Below are 23,015 nucleotides of genomic sequence, written 5' to 3'. Positions count from 1 at the left end.
GCTCAGCTAAAGGGATAGTAAAGAAACAGTCTTTTAAATCTATGACTGTTAAAGGAATTGATGGCTTTTAAGTCAGTTAACATTCTCCATTTACCTGATTTTTTCTTAATTACGAAAACTGGAGAATTCCAAGGGGGAAATGTTGGAGCTATGTGCCCATTTTCTGATTGTTCAGCAAGCAATTTCTCTAAAGCCTCCAATTTTTCTTTACTTAGCGGCCATTGTTCTATCCAAATTGGCTTGTCTGTTAACCATTTTAAAGGTATAGGTTCTGGAGGCTTAACAATGGCCGCCATCAAAAATTATTTCCTAATCTTTGGTGGGAACTTTGTTTTTCCACTTTAAGCGGTTCTTTCAAACCATGCAAATTTTTTTCTAGTCCCATACCAGGGACATACCCCATTTCATGAATCATATGTTGACTTTGAGGGCTATATAATTGTTCTGGAATTAGAACTTGTGCTCCCCATTGTTGTAATAAATCTCTCCCCCATAAATTTATAGGTACAGAAGTTATAATTGGTTGAATAGTCCCAGGTCATCCATCGGGCCCCTCACAATGCAAAATATAACTACTTTGATATACTTCAGTGGCTTTACCAACTCCAACTATGTTCAATTGAGCGGATTGAATTGGCCACGTGGACAGCCAGTGCTATAGAGAAATGATTGAAATGTCCGTTCCTGTATCTCCCAAACCTTTAAATTTCCTTCCCTGAATAGTTATTTCACAGGTAGGACGTTTATCAGTAATTTGATTTACCCAATAAGCTGCTTTGCCTTGTTTATTTGTGCTTCCAAATCCTCCTTTTCGTTTAATTTCACTTTTTCCCATTCCCACATATGGCACAATCAGGAGCTGTGCTATGCGCTCTGCTGGCTCTGCTTTCCAGGGAACAGAAGTAGATATAACAATTTGAATTTCCCATTGTAATCTAAATCAATGACTCCTGTATGTATTTGTACGCCTTTTAAACTTAAACTAGGCCTTCCTAGAAGTAATCCTATTGTCCCTACTGGCAAGGGTCCACAGACTCCTGTTGGGACCTTTTGCGGGGGTTCCCCAGGCAGAAGGCTCACAGCTTTTGTGCAGCATAAATCTACTGCAGCTCTACCGGCTGTGGTGGGGGACAGACATTGTACAGGGGTGAGGGAATGGCCTGAGCTGGAAATGCCCTGGTTTAGAATGGGGCCCGGGACAGGCCCCTCATGGTGTTTCCCAAAATCAGGTTCCCATCTTTATCAAACTTAGAGTGACACTGACTAGTCCAGTGTTTTCCTTTTTTTATATGTTGGACCTATTTCAGACTCAACAGTTTTCCTTTTTCCTCTATCTGGCGGCCTGACTCGCTGATTTTTTCTACATTCTTTTTTAGTATGAATAGCTTTTTTAAATTCTTTGAGTAATTTAAAAGGAAAAGGCTCAAATGTAGCTGTAATATTTCCCTGTTGATCTGGGGGAGTTGTTCTAACAGGGAACTGCCAGACCTCTAAATCACCCTCTTGTATAGCTTGCTGAATTCCTGCCTGAATAGAACTAAGAGCCGTCACTCGAGGTGCCGCTCGAAGAGTCACTGGGGCAACTACTTTTCACCCAATGTCCTCCAGAAAAGAAAGATCCGGGGGGGTCATTTTCTTCAAAATAATAAGGAGGGGGTGCAGAAGGGTAGGGATGAACCTCTCCTTCCTTTGCCACTTTAGCTTTAGCTGGCAAATAAACCTGCTCTGTAACCTCTTCTGTTACTTCACTATTCTCTTGTTCCTCCTCATTATCAGTGTGAAAAAGTTCTAAGGTGAAACGAACCAGACCCCATCCCTGTCCCATTGTTACCCTGAGGCATCCGAGCTCCCCTTCTTACTCACCATGGGGACTGCTTTAAGAGTACTCGGGTGTCCTCCAGCTAGTTTTCTGTTCCAAGCATCGCTTCGGCAACCCTTTGACCTGGATTTGAGCCCCCACAAATGGACGCCACTTGCCCTAGACCAGCTCAGTCAGGGAGACCCTAACCCAGTGGCGCTAGAGGAATTAAAGACACACACACACAGAAATATAGAAGTGTGAAGTGGGAAATCAGGGGTCTCACAGCCTTCGGAGCTGGGAGCCCCAAACAGAGATTTACCCGCGTATTTATTAACAGCAAACCAGTCATTAGCATTGTTTCTATAGATATTAAATTAACTAAAAGTATCCCTTATGGGAAACTAAGGGAAGGGCCGAATTAAAGGAGTAGGTCGGGCTGGTTAACTGCAGCAGGAGCATGTTCTTAAGGCACAGATCGCTCATGCTATTGTTTGTGGCTTAAGAATGCCTTTAAGCGGTTTTCCACCCTGGGCGGGCCAGGTGTTCCTTGCCCTCATTCCCGTAAACCCACAACCTTCCAGCTTGGGCGTTAGGGCCATTATGAACATGTTACAGTGCTGCAGAGATTTTGTTTATGGCCAGTTTTGGGGCCAGTTTATGGCCAGATTTTGGGGGGCTTGCTCCCAACAAGGTGCTGATAGCTTTAAACTTCCCTCTTACTAGTGCTCGCACTGTATCCCATAGGTTTTGTTATGTTGTGTTTCTGCTATTTGTTTCAAGAAACTTTTCAGTTTCCTTCTTAATTTCTTCATTGACTTTGACCCACTGGTCATTCAGGAGCATATTTAATCTCCATGTGTTTGTATCATTTCCAAAATTCCTCTTATTGATTTCTAGTTTTATTCAAAGATGCTTGATATTGTGGTAAAAAATGCTGGATATTTCAAATTTTTTGAGTATTTTAAGACTTATTTGTGACCTAACATATGGTCTGTCCTTGAGAATAATCCATGTGCTAAGGGCAATAATGTGTATTCTGTAGCCTTTGGATGAAATGTTCTGTAAATATCTATTAGGTCCATTTGTTCTATTAGGTCATCCTTAGTGTAGGTTAAGTCCAGTGTTTCTTTGTTGATTTTCTGTCTGGGAGATCTGTCCAATGCTGAAAGTGGGGTGTTGAAGTCTCTAACTGTTATTGTATTGAGGTCTCTTTCTCTTTGAAACAAGGTCTTGCTCTGTTATCCAGGTTGGAGTGGAGTGGTGCGATCTCAGCCCACTGCAGCCTCAACCTTACAGGCTCAAGTGATCCTCCTGCCTCAGCCCTCTGATTAGCTGGGACTACAGGCATGCACCACCATGCCTGGCTAATTTTTGTATTTTTTTGTAGAGACAGAGTTTTGCCATGTTTCCCAGGCTGGTCTCAAACTCCTGGGCTCCAGAAACCCACCCACCTGGACCTCCCAAAGTGCTGGGATTATGGGCATGAGCTATTGTGCCTAGCCTGAGGTCTATCTCTTTAGCTATAATAATATTTGCTTTACATATTTGGGTGTTCCAGTGTTGGGTACATGTATATTTATAGTTGCTATATCCTTTTGCTAGACTGACCCCTTTATCATTATGTAATAGCGATCTCTGTCTCTTCTTATAATTTTTGTCTTAAAATCTATTTTTTCTCATGTAAGTATAGCTACTACTTCTGCTCTTTTTTGGTTTCCATTGGCATGGAATATCTTTTTCCATCCATTTATTCTCAGTCTGTGTATCTTTATAGGTGAAGTGTGTTTCTTGTAGGCAGCAGATCATTGGGTCTTATTTTTTCATGCATTTAGCCACTCTATGTCTTTTTATTGGAGAGTTTAGTTTATTTACATTCAGTGTTATTACTGATAAGTTGGGACTTACTCCTGCCATTTTGTCATTTGTTTTCTGGTTGTTTTGCGGTCTTCTTTTACTTCTTCCCTTCCTTCCTTGTCTTCCCCTTAGTGAAGGTTATTTTCTCTGGTGGTATGACTTAATTTCTTGCTTTTTATTTTTTGTGTATCCGTTGTGTGTTTTTCAATTTGAGGCTACCATGAGGCTTGCAAATATTATTAATGTCTTATAATCCATTATTTTATTTTATTTTTATTTATTTATTTTTTGAGACAGAGTTTCACTCTTGTTGCCCAGGCTGGAACGCAATGGTGTGATCTCGGCTCACTGCAACCTCCACCTCCTAAGTGATTCTCCTGCCTCAGCCCCCCAAGTAGCTGGGATTACAAGCATGTGCCACCACGCCTGGCTAATTTTGTATTTTTAGTAGAGACGGGCTTTCTCCATGTTGGTCAGACTGGTCTCAAACTTCTGACCTCAGGTGATCTGCCCACCTCGACCTCCTAGAGTGCTGGGATTACAGGTGTGAGCCACTGCACCTGGCATAACCCATTATTTTAAACTGATGACAACTTAACACCGATTACATAAGCAAAAAGAAAACTAATAAAAACTGTACACTTTAACTTCATCTCTCTGCTTTTTAACTTTTTGTTGTTTCTCTTTATGTCTTATTGTACTATGTCTTGAAAAGTTGTTGTAGTTATTATTTATATTGGCTTATCATAACACTGTAATTATGGCATGTGGGAGTTTACATGCCACAATTACAGTGTTACAATATTCTGTGTTTTTCTGTATGCCTACTATTACCAGTGAGTTTTGTATCTTCAGATGATTTCTTCTTGCCGTTAACATCCTCTCTTCTTTCAGATGGAAGAACTCCTTTTAGCAGTTCCTGTAGGACAGGTCTGGTGTTGATGAAATCTCTCAGCTTTTGCTTGTCTGGGAAGGTCTTTATTTCTCCTTCATGCTTGAAGGATATTTTTGCCGGATATAGTGTTCTAGGGTAAAAGTTTCTTTCCCTCAGCACTTTAAATATATCATTACCACTTTCTCCTAGCCTGTAAGGTTTTTCACTGAAAGGCCAGCTGCTAGATTTATTGGAGCTCCATTGTATGTTTTTTTTTTTCTTTTCTCTTGCTGCTTTTAGGATCCTTTCTTTATCCTTGACCTTTGGGAGTTTTGTTATTAGATGCCTTGAGGTAGTCTTCTTTTGGTTAAATCTGCTTGGTGTTCTATAATCTTCTTGTACTTGAATGTTGATATCTTTCTCTAGGTTTGGCAAGTTTTCTGTTATTATTCCTTTGAATAAACTTTCTATCCTTATCTCTTTCTCTACGTCCTTTTTAAGGCCAATAACTCTAAGATTTTCCCTTTTGAGGCCATTTGCTAGATCTTGCAGGTGTGCTTCGTTTTGTTGTTGTTGTTGTTCTTTTTTCTTTTGTCTCCTCTGAGTATTTTCAAATAGCCTGTCTTCAAGCTCATTAATTCTTTCTTCTGTCTGATCAATTCTCTTATTAAGAGACTCTAATGCATTGTTTAGTATTCAGTTGCATTTTCCAACTGTAGAGTTTCTGCTTGATTGTTTGTAATTATTTCAGTCTCTTTGTTAAATTTATCTGATAGAATGCTGAATTCCTTCTCTGTGTTATCTTGAATTTCCTTGAGTTTCATCAACATAGTTCTTTTGAATTCCCTGTCTGAAAGGTCACATATCTCTGTTTCTCCAGGATTGGTCCCTGGTACCTTATTTAGTTCTTTTGGCGAGGCCATGTTTTCCTGCATGATCTTGATGCTTGTAGAAGTTTGTTGGTGTTTGGGCATTGACAAGCTAGGTATTTATTATAGTCTTCGCAATCTGGGCTTGTTTGTGCCTGTCCTTCTTCAGAAGGCTTTCCAGGTATTCGAAGGAATTTGAGCCCCAAGTCCAATAATGCTGTGGTTTTTGCAGATTCATAGAAATACCACCTTGGTGGTCTTGGATAATAAAGATCTGGAAGAATTCTCTGGATTACGAGACAAAGATTTGTTCTTTTTCCTCACTTTCTCCCAAACAAATGGAGTCTCTTTTTCTGTGCTGAGCCACCTTGAACTGGAGTGTGTTGATGTAAGCACCCCTCTGGCCATTACTGCTGAGACTGCTGGGTCAGACTTGAAGCCAGCACAGCACAGGGTCTTGCCCAAGGCCCGCTGCAACCACTACATGGCTGCCACCTATGTTCACTCAGGGCCCTAGGGCTCTATAGTCAGCAGGTGGTGAAGCCAGCCAGGTTTGTATCCTCCCCTTCAGGGCAGCAAGTTCCCCCAGGTCCCAGGTGGGTCCAGACATGTCTGGAAGCCAGGGATTGGAGCAAAAAGTCTTAGAGATTTCTTAGCACTTTGGGAGTCCAAGGTGGGTGGATCACCTGAGGCCAGGAGTTTGATACCAGCCTGGCCAACATGGTGAAACCCATCAAGAGGACAGGGACCATGTTGTATGTGTTGTTCGCCACTGTATCCACACCACTTAGCACACAATAAGTATTTGTTTAAATAAAATTAAATTTTAGCTGGGCATGGTGGCTCACATCTGTAATCCCAGCGTTTTGGAAGGCTGAGGTGGGAGGATCACTTGAGGCCAGGAGTTCCAGACCAGCCTGGATAACATGGCGAAACCTTGTCTTTACTAAAAAATACAAAAATTAGCCGGGTGTGCTTGTGTACGCCTGTAATCCCAGCTATTCAGGAGGCTGAGGTGGGAAAATTGCTTGAACCTCAGAGGCAGAGGTTGTGGTAAGCCGAGATCATGCCACTGCATTCCAGCCCGAGCGACAGAGCAGACTCTCTCAAAAAGGAAAAACAAAAAACCTTGGAGATTTGCCTGATGTTCTATTCTGCAGCTATGCTGGCACTCAACCACAATACAAAGTCCTTCCTGCTCTTCTCTCCTTTTTCCACAGGCAGGAAGCCTCTTCCTGTGGCCACCACCACTAGTCATTCTTACATACACAGATGTTAGCATAGTAATGCAGCAAGGAATTCCCAGGGAAATCGGTTTTTTTTTCCTGTATTTCTTCTGTAGCTTTGCCAAACAAACAAAACAAACAAGACCCCAAGGTCACTGATCCAAATCTGAATCAGTGAAACGGTCTGATGAAACACTTTTTTTTTTTTTTTTTTTTGAGATGAGGTCTCTCTATGTTGCCCAGGATGGTCTCTAACTCCTGGGCTCACGTAATCCTGCCGCCTCCACCACCTGAGTAGCTGGGACTACAGGCTAATGAAACACTTTGATAAGATAAATCGTAATCTGCTAGGAACTTTCTTCTGTTCAGTCCTTAAAATCTGAAGATGTTTAGAACAGATGGGCTTTTTGATGTAGCTCTCCAGAGGTAATTATTTTCTTTTTAAAACAGCTAGGATCATTCTCTTACTGATCAGACATATGCTTCTCCAGCCTCATACAATCTCCCCTGTCCTCTGAGGGCTGCTGATTGTCTCTGTCCTCTTACCTTCACCATCTTAGAAGGTAGAGCCAAGTCTACATGGGTAATATGGTACAGTGAACAACATGGTTACTAAAGAGCTGGATTAGTTTTAAGCCACCCCATTAAGCCTGAACTGATGTGGAATAGTCACAAGAACGTAAGTCAGGGACATGAAGAAACCCTTTGCTGTAATCTACCATACCAGTTATTGTCCAGGGTGGAGCATGTAATCATATTTTTTATAGCAATCTGATTATACTTTCTGCCATTTTTTATTGGGAATTTGAACATTGCAGGTTAACTCATAAAACTGTGAAAGGGCAAGATAAACATAGGATACAATATATTTAATTAAGATAGCAAAACCTTTCTGTACTTTCTTACAATGGCTTGTAGGAGATCTGGAGCAGATCTTCAACTTGCTAATATTCAGTTAGGCCCAGATTTGGTATTTGGAAGAGGCAGTTTATTAGAATAATGGTGCTCCTACTCAAGGAAGAAACAGCATCTATAATACTTAGTGTGATCAGGGACTTGACTTTAATGAAATTTCAAATAGAAGTAAATTTGACTTACTTCGTCATGTGGACCAATTCTAGCCAAATATTGTGGATTTGAGATTAGGACCAGAAAACTCAGGGTCTACTTCGGATGACAGTACCCCAGGAGGATCTGGTCTTTCTACTCTATGCTTGGAATGAACCAGGTGAGATGTTTGGGTCCCAGCCAGATTCTTGGGGTCATTGTAGATTCACACAGACTTAAATGACTTCATCTTATCACCCACAGAAATAAGGATGAACCATAGCCAATTCATTTCATTCTACTTCTTGAAGTGAATAGGACTGTAGGATCAAAGTTAAAGACTGTAATGAAGATCACACACTGGACTGTGTATCAAGTAAGGCCCAGATTTACCTTTATAGACTTAACTCACTCTATTTGCTTTTCTTTTTTTTTTTTTTAAAGGCTACAACTGAGGTGGAAATTAAGAAGAAAGGCCCTGGATCTCTTTTAGTTTCCATGGACCAATTAGCCTCCTACGGGCGGAAGGACAGAATCAACAGTATAATGAGTGTTGTTACAAATACACTAGTAGAAGGTATGTGCCCTATAATGTCAGTCCAACCGCTGAGATATAAATATGTAATGTGCATGGTAAATATAATCCCTGTCCCTTGGTCTGAGTTTTGCAAAGACTGTCTCTGAGCTTTAGGAATGGAACGTATTCCTATATAGAAACTAGAATCACAAATTCTCTTCCTAAATTTACATGCAGAGAATCAAATATATGGGCTTCAGATATGCTGCCAGCATTGTACACAGGTACGTAAGAGATAGGAAAGGACCTGCATGAGTGACCTAGAGGAGCTCAAGACCCCTGTCATTGTCATCATGAGGAGTCAGTGGGGTGCTGTAAGGCATAAAGGAATGTAGACTGAAGAACTGCAAAGATACAAAATCATAGAATTTCCCTCATGGTCTCTACCCCAAAACATACCTTCCTTTTTCCTTTTTAACTACTTACAGCCCTTTTGGTTTTCCCTTAAGGAAGAATGTACTGTGCGTTTTGATTGCACCTAGTTCTGTCTCTCTTCAAACACCCCCACATATCCATAAATAAATTTGATGTGTGACTAGGTAAGTTGAAACCCTTCTTACTTTGAGTGCTCCATGCCACAGGGAAAGAGCAACCGCTGTTGAATCATAGCACGTCTGCAGTAATGTTGCTGTCAGTGCCTGAGTTCTCTGTGTTAGGTGGGTTCTCTGTGACACAACCTGGCGTGCTGAGGAATACCTGAAGATTTTCCATTAGGCCACAGTCCCCCTAGCAAGAATCAGCTCCTCTCCAGTTATGGTCTGTAGTCCAGGATCTGCATGCTTTCTTTAGAGGTAAATTCAGTGACAGATTTCCTCTCCCAAGATTCTGATGGATTCTGCACCTATCTTCTTCATTGGATTTATGTTGATTTAGCTGAGTTGTCTCATTGTAGATCTAGACTATTCTTGAGGCCTCAAATTGCTGTTCTTCAGAATGCAGATGCCTGGAATAACCAAAGTCCCTGAGACAGGAAAACTCAAAATGATCCCAGTATCCTTGAGACAAGTTATTTTTTTAGTCATTTAAACCCAGTGCCACTTCTACTCTGTGTGTATGTATATGTGTGTGTGTGTTGGGGAGGGGGTTGCAGTGGAGGGAGAGTCCCTAGAAAAGAATTCTCTAAGGGTGCTTACTTCCCCACATATGTGCAAAGAATGAGACTATAACTAGACTGACCTTGAGAATATCTCAAGTAAAAAAATGAATTAACTGCTTTCATCTGCCTTAACAACCTCTGTTTATTCCTGTTTTCTTTAATTACCATCGGGGTTATTGTCTGATAGAACATCTTCAAGCTTTGTAGCTTATACTTTGAGATTGTGGGCAAATAACTGCAGGTCCTAAGAATTCCAAGCTAAGAAATCCTAGCCTAAGAACTTTGGCTAATTTTATTATTCACATAGAGACCAAGACAGGATTTCTCTGGGTATCTGTGGCAGTTGAGAAAGAAAAACTAACAACCTCCAACAGGTGCATTTTATTATTGGTAGAGACATCAGAACAGCAGAACTATCAATAAAGTGCAACAGTTATTTATTTATTACTGCATTGGCTTAGCACAGGTCCCAGCAAAAGTAGATGCTCAAACAATCTTTGTCAAGCAGGCATTGGCTGTGCTTAGAATGGTAGGAGTGCTGGTGCTGCAGGGCTCCTTTCAGAGGCCTTAGAGGTTTCATCCCTTTACTGAGTTGGATACAAACCATTGGGACATTTTAAAATTCTCTTTTCTGCCTCTTCGCCCTGTTCTTTCTCTTTCTGTCCTGCTGTGCTTATTCTCCACCCTTTACCCACCATCACACACATTAAAAAAAAAAATAGATGTAAGGGTAGCTCAGGAGACAGAGACAGATGTAGTTGTGTTCCTGAATAGGAAAATATTATTCCAGTTTTTTGTCCTCTTTCCTAAGCCCTGATTTTCACATAGTTATACCTGTCCTGCCATTTCCTGCTCAGGCATTCCGCCTAACCTCTCCCCTTGTATTTGACCCTTTTGTTGAAGCTGATGGGACAGAACTGCTATAAGCAAAGAGCAATGAATGGCTGACCAGAATCACGTAAGAGGGAATGAAACATCCATGTCTGTTTAACCATTGGTCCCTCTGTATTTAATGCTTGCTACAGCATTAAAAGCCAGCATTGAACGAATTGCAGTTCTTGCTCTCAGACTTTCAGTTAGGAAACTTTGACATTATTTTAATCCAAAGATTAAAATAATTATTATTTAAAACCCAAGAGGCAGGCTACGACTTACCTAATAGTTTAGAAACCACAGTGGAGAATTCTAGAATCCTGTCAATAATTAGAAAACCCTGCCTGCTCTGCCCCACCCCATTCCTATTGCAAACATGCTTACCAGGATCCAGCACATTTAGTAGAGTTCACCACTAGCAGAGCTATAAGCTTTGGGGATATTTCAGAGGACTGGGCGTGGGGTGTAGGTAGAGTAGTATAGTCTCACTCTTCAAAGCAGTAAAGCTGTGGGAGAAGGGGAGATCGTGGTGAAGTAAGAAAGAGGAAGTAGTGATGTACTTGACATTATTGATTTTCAATATCAAGGAAGTACTTGACATTATTGATTCTCAGGTAAAACAATTCCAAAAACTCCCCTAGAGGTAACTGGCCATAGCTATTGCCACTATTTATGTATTCTTTTATTCAACTGACCAGCATCAAGTGTCAGTATAGTTACTTGGCTGATATCAGCCTTTCCTGTGTGGCAGTAACCTTAGTGAGGGTGGGGGCTCTTCATCAATGTATCCTTGGTGCCTAGCACATTGCAGATGCTTAAAAGTTGTTGAACTGAGTTGAGGGAAGCTCCTGCCTTCAGAAACCTCATGGTCTACCAAAGCCACTATCTTGGTGAAATTGTGAGGTCCTTTCTGAAAACAATTCCCAGTACCCCTGAGGTTAAGACCCAAAGTAACCTCTCTGAAAATGTCCAAAAGCAAAGTAAGAGAAACCCCACAAACCTTTGGACATCTCACCCCTAGATGTTAACCCATTCCCCCAAGCCAAATACTGGGCCATTCCAGGCATGTGGAACCAGTAACAGTTTGCAAAGTCATAAGTCACTTGATAAGCCTTCTTATTCCCCAAATGATCTTTTCTAGCTCCTGAAGCTCCACATTGTCTTACTTTTTGTAGGCGTGAAAGTTTATCCTGAGGATCTTCCCTTCTCAGTAAATGTGGCTAAGAGATGTCTGGTATCCCTAGAGGAATTTTCTTGGTGCCCTGTAGGGCAGGAAAACCCCTTTTTGCTGTGTGGCAAGACTCAAGACCTAGTTCATTTTAAAACATTACAATTGTGTCAACTGTCATAAATGTGAGCAGTCGCAGCTTCAACCTCCACGTGCCAATGAGCAACAGTCGTTTGGAGAAGGGAGGAGATAAAAAAGGGAACGGAACTAAATTTCCAAATATGTACTGTAAGAATTTATGGAAATAAGAGAACCTTGTCATTTTCTTTTTTGGGGGAGAAAACTATATTTACCTTAGGAAGGGAGGGAGTTCTCTGAGGAAGAAGCCACAGCAGATTTTCCTCACAGACTTCCTTTCCCACGCAGCCTCCCACGTGGCGCTTACAGGGGTCCTTAAATCTGAAAAACCAAGGCAACCATTTTCTTAGCAACCAGGGAACCAATCAGAAACTCAGCCAAAACCACCTTGTCTAAAATAAAGCATCGCCATCCAGCTGGTTGGAAAAGGGAACGTAGGCTAATTTAAGGCAGCCATCTTGGTTTTGGTGAAATGTTAGGGAATTTTTTTTTCCCTTAAATGATTTGATAGTGTCAGCAGAATTGAACAGGGAGAGAGTAGCTGTTACAGCCAACCCTGTAGAATCAATACCTCACATTCTGACAGGTTTTCAAAGTTCACCTCTTAAAAAGCATCCTCTTAGCTCAGGGTCCTTGGAATTTTGTAATCCTGACAGTTGTATTTCGTGCTTAATTTGAGGAGAGCTTTGTTATGTAGGGCTTCATACCTAGATTGTTGTAACTGCCAGTTGAGTGTCTGTCTTTGATATCTGATAATTCTTTTGAATCTTTGCTTTGGAAATGACCTTTGAGATCGTCTAGTCCAGTGATTTTTCAGTCTGTGTGTATCAGAGTCCTGGGATTCTAGGGGAGAGCCTCAGGAGAGGAAGAAATCTATCCAAGTGGGCTCCTGCTTCATCTAGGGAAATTCCTGGTGTATTTCATGTATTGGGGGTCATGTGAGATCTTGTTTGACAATAACACATTCTGTTTCTAAAAGAGACAGAGAAGATAAGACAAAGGAGAGAAAGAAAAAGGAAAGAAGATGATGACCCAGGGAGGGAAGGAGGAAGAAGCTGTAGAAAGAAAGAGAAAAGCAAAGGATGAGAGCAGGAAAGGGCAAAGGGTCAAGAAAGAAGGAGACAGGAGGAGACAGAACAAGGAAGGAAAGGTGAAAAGGGGAGAGGAGTGTGACTTGTATTTCTAACTCAACCATGAGCTGTAAACTTGTTAAGGGTGGAGACAGTAACTTGTACTTCTTTGAGAACATAGCAGATGTGTTTTACATGGTGGCTTGGTTGATGATGCTGGTTCGGCTAATGAAGATAATAATAATAGCAAACACTTCCATGGCACTTTCTATCTGCCAGGGTGTTCTGGGGCACTTTGTATATATTTTAGCTCTTTAATTCTCACAGCAAATCAAAGTAACTTGTTCACGGTCCCACAGTTAGCAAGTGTCTGAGCTAGTATTTGAACTCAAATATGTCTGGCTTGAGTCCATATTTTTGACGGCTTCTCTGACAATAATTGAATAATATAGTGTATAATAGAATACCTACCATTTATTGAGGATTTACCCTGTGCCAGATACTATAGTGACTGCTTTACACCAGCATCTAATTTAATCAAACTCATTCAGTCCTGTAACCTGTAAAGTAAATGCCTTGTTTTACAGCTGAGGCAGCTGAGCAGAGAAATCAGCTACCTTGCCTGGGATCACACAACTTGTAAGCATTCAAGCCAGTTGAGGCCAGGGAGTCAGACCTGAGAGGCCAAGCTCTTGACCTCTGTGCTCGACTCCCATAACTGATGGGTTGAGTTTCATTTATAACTAGATCATTATTAACAGGGAGGCAACTTGTGTGGATCATGCTTCCTCTCTACCTTAGAGAGAAGGAAAACACTTAGGAATGTCAGCGCTCAAAACAACCTTGATTCCATATTAATAACAGTGATAATGACTGAGAGTGAGTAGTGTGTCCCCCTGGTTTTCTTGCTGTGATTGAGGGGCCATCTTTGTTCTTACTTACTGTAGAACTGGAAGAGTCTCAGAGAAAGTGCCCGCCATGCTGGTATAAATTTGCCAACACTTTCCTCATCTGGGAGTGCCACCCCTACTGGATAAAACTGAAAGAGATTGTGAACTTGATAGTTATGGACCCTTTTGTGGATTTAGCCATCACCATCTGCATCGTCCTGAATACACTGTTTATGGCAATGGAGCACCATCCTATGACACCACAATTTGAACATGTCTTGGCTGTAGGAAATCTGGTAAGATGGAACACTGTCTCCTGATATTAGGATTGGAATGTGTTTTGCCTGTAGGATATCTTTTTCTGGTACTGAAAGCTGGAGTTTCTTTGAAAAGAAAGTAATAATTAATTGGAAGACAAATGCTTCCACATATGCCAGGACACCAGCTGCTTTTCTGCTCACTGTTGTGATCCCTTTCCTCTTTCTGCAGAACTTTGAAGACGTCATTTAGGAGCTATTGGCAGAAAACCAATGTTGGCGACAGAATGGGAGGCCTGGTACAGTGGGTTGGTTTCAGCAGCCTGAGCCAAGTACTTCTGGTTTTTTTCCTCATTCTGTTTCTCACATTGATTCCTGCATTGCTCCAGCAAATCAGTTCCCCTTTCACCTTAAGTAACATCTACCACAAAATAGGAGAGCTCTTATAGTACACTACATGTAACTATGGATTTGCCTGCTCTGTCAGGCCTTAATTACCTAAATGGGGACTATTTATGGGAAAGTTTTCACTCAAGGCTGGTTTCCCCCTCCAATCCAACTTCTAGGCCATTAAAGTATGTAGTTTAAAAAAAAATAGATTACAAAGTGTGTATTCTGAAATTAAGTAGTTGTGATTTGAGGATTATGTGCTTTGTTTACTACAAAAATCAGGAGTTAATTGAATTTTGATAGATAGTAAAGAAGTAGTGAGAAAGAATCCCCTAGGTCACCTGGGCCCCCTAATTCCTTAGGTGTTAACCACAGGCATGTCCAAATCTGGCTATTACCGTTTATTAATGATTTGAGCATGATTTCTGCCAGTTTCTCTTATGTGTGCTCTCTCACTCTCTCTCTCCCTCTCTCACACACACCACACACCACACAGTTTTGACCTTAAGTCCTATTACTATACTATTAGAGCACTACAATATCATTTTCATTTCTCATTCTCAAAACACATGGCAAAGAGATCCTTTGTAGCCCATTGTGTTCCCTGGTATACATCCAAGATGATTCTGTGATCTTTCCAGTCTCCATGTCTGTGGTTGGTGACATGCTCCAGGCTCTCTGCAATGATGTAAACCCTTGTGTGCAGTCCAATGGAATGCCCGGAGTCTTGAAATGGGACACTCCCACAGACTGTCCAAGAAGTCTGCTGACTGGCTCTGAAAGGTGCCTGTCAGTGGGCACATGCTGTGACTGGCTGACACAGTACCTTGGCCATCAAGCAGAATTTTAAGCCTGTCAACAATATCATTTAGATATAAGCTTGATTTTAGTAGCCAAGAGTTAAGTAACGAGAAATATGTCTTGATAATTTTTATTGTTGATGTTGGTGGTTCTGTTTTCCCTGTAGAGTTTTGTTTTTCTCAAAATCTTTACTTTTCCTTACTTTTTACAGAACCAGTCTGATTTTCAAGGGATTTTGAGAGGCTTTTTCACCTATCCCCACTAGAACTCCAGTCAGACCAGGCTAGCAAATAATGTTATTTTTCCTTTCATGAAAATTTAGAGATTTAGGATGACATCTAAATTAGAATTGTAAGTATGCAGAAGACTTTGCTCAGAACCATCAGTAAAAAAAGAGGAAATAAGAGAAGGTCAACAGCTAATATTCAGGAACTCCATGAGACAAGCCAACCCAGAACCAAGTTCTAGAATAAGAAAGCTCTTAGGTGGCAAGGGTTTTCAAACGGCAAGTAAATGTACAATTAGCAGTGGGGAGGGAGCTTAGTATATAGTCCAGCATATTTTGTACTAGATGTGAGGGTAAAAGGAAAGAAATCAAGAATGGTGCCTCGATGTAGGGGTTTAATAACTGAGGGAAAAGTGGAATGACTGCAAAGGAACTGGCTTGACGTATAAAACCAAGAGTTCTGTTTTGGACGTATTAAGTGTCTATTCACTGAGTGGAGATGCCAAATAAGGAAGTTGGGTACGTGCTGGACCTCATGAGTGTTTTCTGGACAATACCAGAAACTCAAAGATATACTTTGTTGCCAATCAACAGGAGCGCTGAGATTGGCAGAAAGAACACAGAATTAGAAGTCAGAAGATTTGGGTTTTCATTCCTATTAGATATCGTATAACCTTAAATAAGTCATTGATTTCTGTCCAGAAATGTTTCACATCTGTAAAGTTAAGATAATACCATGCCATCACTGGTTGGGAAGATAAAATGAGAACCTATACGGAAGTCTTTGGGATAGCTAAAAGTATCTTATAAATCTTAGGAACTGTGTTAGTATAATTCAATAGGAGAATTTTCAAAGATTTGGAGAATTGGGTAGAGGCTTTGACTGAACCTGAGAATAAGAGGATGGAAAAAAAATGAGACTGACTTGTGAAATAAAGTATGACCTTGTCCTGTGGTTGGAATGTGAGGCTTTTCCTATAGTCCTAATTGTGAGTTAAGTTGTCTTTGTCTGTAGACATACAGAAAGATGTTTTTAAAGAAAGATGAGAACAGTCTTCTGCAAATTGAAGATCCCTGCCTCTTCTACCCTCCCCAAAAGAGAAAATAATAGTAGGAAGAACCTTAGAGATAATTCAATCCAATCCACATGTTTTATAGAGGAAATTGAAGCCCAGGGAAGCTGCGTGACTTATACAGCCTCTATGTTATGTAGTAGATAAATGTAATGATTCTTTTCCTGCCTTTTTTGCAACTAACTGAATACATTAGTAAGTTTATGAGGTGACTTTTTAAACATTCTGAATCTTACAGGAAAGTTTCAAGTACAGTACAAAAAACTTCTTTTTTTTTTTTTTTTACAATAAAAGCCTTATCACATAGCCTTATCACCCCCAAATGCTTATAGTGTGTACTTTTTATACACAAGTACATTCTCCTACATAACCATAGTATAACTGTCAAAACCAGGAAATTAACATTGATACATTACAATGTTGTGAAGTAAAGTATGACCTTGTCCTGTGGTTGGAATGTGAGGCTTTTCCTATAGCCCTGATTGTGAGTTAAGTTAAGGGTCTAATTCTCAGGCCCTATTCAAGTTTTGCCAGTGATCCCAGTGGTATCCTCTGTAACAAAAGGATGCAGTTTTAGGATTACCCCATTACATGTAGCTATCATATCTCTCTAATTTTCTTCAGCCTGGAGGAGTTCCTCAGTCTTTCCTTGACTTTCATGTCTTGACATTTTGAAGACTACAGGCCATTTGTTATGTAGAATTCCCTCAATGTGGGCTTGTCTGATGCTTCCTTATGATTAGATGCAGGTTCTGCATTTTGGTAGGAATATCAGATAAGTGAGACTATCTTCTTCACGTTGTATCTACCAGTTGGCATGTAGCTTCCATTTGTCCCACTACTGGTGACGTTCATTTAATCACTTGATTAAGGAGGTGTCTGCCAGGCTTTTCATCTGTGAAGTTACGCTTTTTCCATTTACAGTAAGTCCCCACTTAACATCCTCTATAGGTTCTAGATTTTTGGAAACTGTGACTTTAAGCTAAATGATATACTGTATAACAAAACCAGTTTTACCATAGGCCAGTTGATATAAACAAGAGTTAAGTTCCTATGGCATATAGTACATCATGTGGCTTAAAGTTGCTGTTTTCAAGAACCTATTGAGGACATTAAGTGAGGACTTACTGTATACTTAATAGGTATTTGTGAGGAAGACCGTTTGAAACGATAAAACGATTTAAATTTCCTGTTCATTCAGATTTTGATTTCTTCCTTTATTTATATCAGTATGGATTAATGGTTTTCTATTTTATCTGAGTTATAATCCATTTGATGTTTAGACTTCCTCTGATGTGGCCAGTGGAAATTCCTTCAAGCTGGCTTCTGATCCCTTTCACATGTCTTCATCACTTCCTGGCTTTCTGGTACCACAAGGTATTCCAGGATACTTTCGTGTTTTTCCAGCCCCAGGGCTGGAATCAGCCATTTCTCAAGAAGCCCTGAGTCTTTTAGTGGAAAAATGGCATTTAGAAGTAGAGATCTAGGCTGAGTATCAGCTGAGGCAGGAGGATCGCTTAAAGTTTGAGACCAGCCTTAGCAACACAGTGAGACCCCATCTCTAAAACAAAATAGAAAAGAAAAAAAAAAGGAAGAGGTAGAGATCTGAGATCTAGGTATGCATATTGCTATGGGAGCAGCATGCAGCCCCTCTTAGGACATGATGAGCTATTTATATTGAGCTAGCCGTGGATATTGCAAACCATGAGTTGATCCTGTCACTTCCAATTCTAATCCAACACTTCAAGATTCTTTCTAGTTTTCTCCCTTTCTGTATTTGTAACTCCTGCAACAATAAGAAACCTCGTTGCCACTATCTTTGGTATACTTATTTGATCAAAAGGCACTGTTACCTTTTATAGCATGGGTACCCTCCTCACCCTGTATAGGCTCTGGGTGCCCCCCACCCCTTCAGCACCCGAGCCGTGTCCTCCATGTGGACACCTGCTCACACTCCTCAGCTTGGAACCCACACCAGTCCAACTCACACATGGTTTGCCCCACCCTGCTTAGACCCTGATGCCTCACAGTAGGCCTTCGCCTGCATGGACATCCTTCTCACCCCACACCAGACTCTCCCCTGACATAGAAGCTCTGTTTATCCTGCACAGACTCTTAACACCCCTCACCAGGCCACCCCTCATCACCCTGCTCATGCTGCCATCTGTCTATGTGAACACTCCTGGAAGTTCTCACCTGGCCCATTGACTTTATCCCAAACTAGGCGACACCCTCCTCACCCTGATGAGCTCTCACACCCTCACTGTCCACCTCCCTGTTTGGACACTTTCCTCACCCCACTCGGTATCTGACACCCCACATCAGGCCTTCCCCTACATGAGTCCCTCATCAGCTCACCTGGCTCTGGCACCCCTTGTGAGTCTTCCCCTGCAGGGAGTCCCTCCTCAGCCCACTCCGGGATCTCCTGGAGATGCTATCTTTACCTTACTTAAGCTCTGACTCTCTCTGCTAAGTCCCCGACCCCCTCAAGTGTGGACGTCCTCCCACCACACTTGGGCCTCAACACCTATGTGGGGTAGCCACGCCTCATACCACTTCCGACTGCCCATCCTAGACTGTTGCCCAAAGCGGATGCCTCTCCTTGGCCCACAGGCTCAGACAGCCCATGCCAGCCTGCTGCCCTGCATGGACCTCCTCGCTCCCCTCCATGTCTGACTCTCCTTGCTGGGCCGTGCCCTTCCTGGGGCTCCAGCACTGGGCAGCAGCCTCCCTCTACCGGCATGCCCACCTACAGCCTTCAGGACTGAGTGGTTCAGGAGGAAGGGGATGGAAAGAAGAGCTAGGGTTTAATCTGACATATAAGTTTAAGTTCTCAGATTCTAAGCAAAAGCAAAAAAGCAGAAAGTTATTTTTCTCCTTCACCAAACATAAATGAATGTTATCATTTCTTAATTATAGGTTACCTAGATTTTCAGCTAAAAAGAATTCTTTTCAGATTTTTTCTTTCATCTGTGCTTCTATAGCCCCATATGGATACTTCTTTTTAAATACTTATCACATGATTTTTAGTTATTGTTCTGTCCCCTCCTGGTTGGGTAACCAACCACCTTAATTTGCAGAGGCCTGAGGAAGCCCTTGCAGTTTTAAAACTGGGACAGTCCTTGTCAACAGGTACGAGTTGATCACCCTAACTGGAGATGCAGGATGCAGGACTTTCAGTGTGAAAAGTGGCAAACCAGGATGAGTTACTTACATTCTGGTGGCTGAGTTCGTAAGGAACCATTATTTTTCATGGTCACTTTTTTTTTTTCATGTCTCCATTGCAGTACACATAGAACTTTTAATCAAATTGAACTTGATTAACTTTGGGCGAGGATCTACTACAGAACAGGAGCTGACAAGCCCTTTTCTGAGCACAAAGAGAGGAGCATGCCAGACGCTTGTCACTTTCAAATAAGGCTAAATTTTATCTGCAAATGCAATTAGGGCTGAAGGAGGTGTGTGACTTCTCCCCAGACCCCATAGTGACGCCAAAGTGAAATATACCCCAATCTTAGGACTATATGGGCCTTACTTGTTGACCTGGCATTACAAGTTATCAGGCATATGACCACAGGCTAGTCCAAACTAGACTAGGCATGGCTCATGCCTGTCATCCCAGCTCTTTGGGAGGCCGAGGTGAGAGGATTACTTGAGCCTAGAATTTCAAAGCTGCAGTGAGCTATGATCATGCCACTACATTCCAGCCTGGGTGACAGAGCAAGACCCTATCTCAAAAAACAAAACACAACAAAACCCAAACTAGAAAGATATGATGACTGTGAATTCAGAGTATTTTATAGAGAATAGAGAACCATTGTTTTATAGAATATTCTGAGGAGATCAGGACTCCTTTATACTCTTAAATAAAAGTGCTATATCTATTGATATTTATCACGTTTGAAATTAAAACTGAGAAAATTTCTAAACATTCATTTTGTAATTAAAGAATTACAATAATATAGCTAGGTGAGTCCCAGCTACTTGGGAGGCTGAGGCAGGAGCATGGCTTGAGGCCAGGAATTTGATGCCGAAGTGCTCCAGGAACACGGCTGTGAATAGCCATTGCTTTCTAGCCTGGCTAGAACATAGCGAGACCCCATCTCTACAAAAATAAAAAAATTAACCAGACATGCAGCTCATCCCTATAATCCCAGCTACTCAGGATGCTGAGATGGGAGGATCACTTGAGCTCAAGAATTCAAGACTATCCTGGACAACATAGCAAGACCCTATCTGTAAAATAAATAAGTATCACAATAATACACCTATCACACATGAACATAAATAACGTATTGGCGTGGGGAAACTATATTTTTTAAGAAAAACTGGAAGAATGGCATTGTTCGACATTTTGCAAATCTCTTTAATGTCTGGTTTGTTTGTTTGTTTGTTTTGTTTTTTGAGGCAGAGTCTCACTCTGTCGCCCAGGCTGGAGTGCAGTGGCACAATCTCGGCTCACTGCAACCTCTGTCTCCCAGGTTCAAGCGATTCTTCTGCCTCAGCCTCCAGAATAGCTGGGATTATAGGTGCCCGCCACCATGCCTGGCTAATTTTTGTATTTTTAGTAGAGATGGAGTTTCACCATGTTGGCCAGGCTGGTCTTGAACTCCTGACCTCAAGTGATCCACCCACCTGGACATTTCAAAGTGCTGGGATTATAGGCGTGAGCCACCGTGCCCGGCCTCATGTCTGCTTTAATAGAAGGTAGTTAGATTCTCTTTTTCTGTTTCTACATTCAGTCTGTTGTGATATGTTATTTTAGCTAAAGTATAGGAAGAAAAGCTTGCCTCACACAGATATGTACAGTAGTCCTCTCTTATCCAAGGGGGATACATTCCAAGGCCCCCAGTGGATGCCTGAAACCTCAGTACCAAGCCATACACACACACATACACACACATATACACATATATGTATGTATGTATATGTGTGTGTGCGTATATATATATATATACGTGTGTGTATATGTACAGCCACGTACCACATAACAACATTTTGGTCAATGACAGACTGCATGTCTGACAGTGATACTGTAAGATTATAATGGAACATATATAAAAACTTGTTATATGCCATTTGATATTGGCCTTGCAGGTCAAGTAAGAGAAATGATTGATGTTATGTAAAGGTGCTGGGACATTTGGTTTTCCATATTAAAAAATATATATATATAAATGAAAATATATATATAAGGCCTAGGTTTGTGTAAGTACACTCTTTAATGTTTACACAATGACTAAATTGCCAACAACACATTATCCCTATCATTAAGCAATGCATGACCATACTGGGTTTTGTGAATCTGATAACCAAGTTGGCTGCTAAGTGGCTAAAGGGCAAGTAGTTTATACAGCATGGATACACTGGACAAAGGGATGATTCACATCCTGGGAGGATAGAGCAGGACAGCTCAAGAGTTCATCATGCTACTCAGAAGAGTATGCAATTTAAAACTTAATGAATTGTTTTTCTAGAATTTTTTATTTAATATTTTTGGACTGTAGTTGATGGTAGCTAACTGCAACTGCAGAAAGCAAAACCACAGATGGGGGGTACTTCTGCAGTTGGAAAAGAGAGGACCATGTGCTTCCTGAGAGGGCCTTAGGGACTTTAAGGATCCTCAACTACCCTTTGAGAACTGCTGCATAAGAACATAAATTCTAAAGTGAATATTTGATGACATTCAGGAGAACAACACTGTCTAAGTAATGTTACCACAACAGAGTACCATAGACTGGGTAATTTATAACAGACAGAAATTTATTTGGCTGACATTTCTAGAGACTGAAGAGTACAAGGGCATGGTGCCAGTACCTGGTGAAGGCCTTTGTGCTACATCATCCCATGGTAGAAGGCCAAAGGGCAGAAGAAGCTAACAGTGAGAGAGCAAGAGAGGGCCAAACTTGCTTTTATCACAAAGCCCACTATTGAGATAACCAGCCCACTCCTGCAATAACATCAGTCCACTCATGATGGCAGAGTCCTCACATGACCTAATCACCTCTTATCAGACCTTGCTGCCCAACAGTGTTGCATTGGGGATTAAGTTTTAATACATGAACTTTGGGGGACACATTCAAACCATAGCAGACACTTATATATAATTGCTGATACACTGCATGTAATTCTTCCCTTTCTCCTCTTTGAGAAGCATATCACAGTGCAAACAAGAGCATCATAGGATAACCTTAAATCTGCTCTTCTCAATTTTTAAAAAAGCAATTCCTTCACACAGCTAATAGTTATAGGTGTATTTTGACACACACCCAACTGATGGCAACATACCATGTGTTGAAGCAACATGGTGGCTGACCTCTGTCACAGACAATTTCTAATGCCTGGGGCCATTCATCCTGGTGATAGGCAACACCACATAACTATGTCATTGTTCATTTCCCTTAGGAACCAGAGTTCCCACAGTATAGATATTCCATGGTCAATCAGCCAGTGCTTGTTCATGAGCACTTCCTGTGTGTTTACCAGGAACCAGTGGGATAACAAATCAAGTCTCTACTTAGTGTGTGTTAGGCAGGCTAGCATTTCTATGTGGAGAAACCTCCGATGGGTTTACTCTAAGGGTGAAATGTATGTCAGGATTTGATGAGCTGTCTGTACTTTCCCTGAACTCACTCAGAGGGATGTTCCATCCATGGATGCTTAACTTGTATTATAAACTTTGATTTTACTTAACTGGATCTCTTTGTGGAATTTTTTTTTCAATTTTAGAATATTGCATCTTCAATCTAGAAACATGAGGAACTACAGAAAAGCATATGAACACC

General features: G+C 41.2%; 1 protein-coding gene across 6 annotated transcripts in view; it reads left to right on the top strand.

Moving 5' to 3' along the window:
* SCN8A (sodium voltage-gated channel alpha subunit 8) overlaps positions 1 to 23,015 on the top strand; it is a 218,864-nt gene that overhangs the window by 147,162 nt on the left and 48,687 nt on the right. For all 6 annotated transcript variants that reach the window (XM_055095641.2, XM_055095640.1, XM_055095643.2 and 3 more), the window contains exons 13-14: positions 8,116 to 8,248; positions 13,541 to 13,779. In XM_055095641.2, coding sequence (XP_054951616.1) covers positions 8,116 to 8,248; positions 13,541 to 13,779 — 372 coding nt within the window. The remainder of the gene's footprint in view (positions 1 to 8,115; positions 8,249 to 13,540; positions 13,780 to 23,015) is intronic.

Source organism: Pan paniscus, chromosome 10 (assembly GCF_029289425.2).
Source record: "Pan paniscus chromosome 10, NHGRI_mPanPan1-v2.0_pri, whole genome shotgun sequence".
NCBI classification, from domain to species: Eukaryota; Metazoa; Chordata; class Mammalia; order Primates; family Hominidae; genus Pan; species Pan paniscus.
Note: the sequence above shows the minus strand (reverse complement) of the source record. Positions and strands in the feature narration are given on the sequence as shown.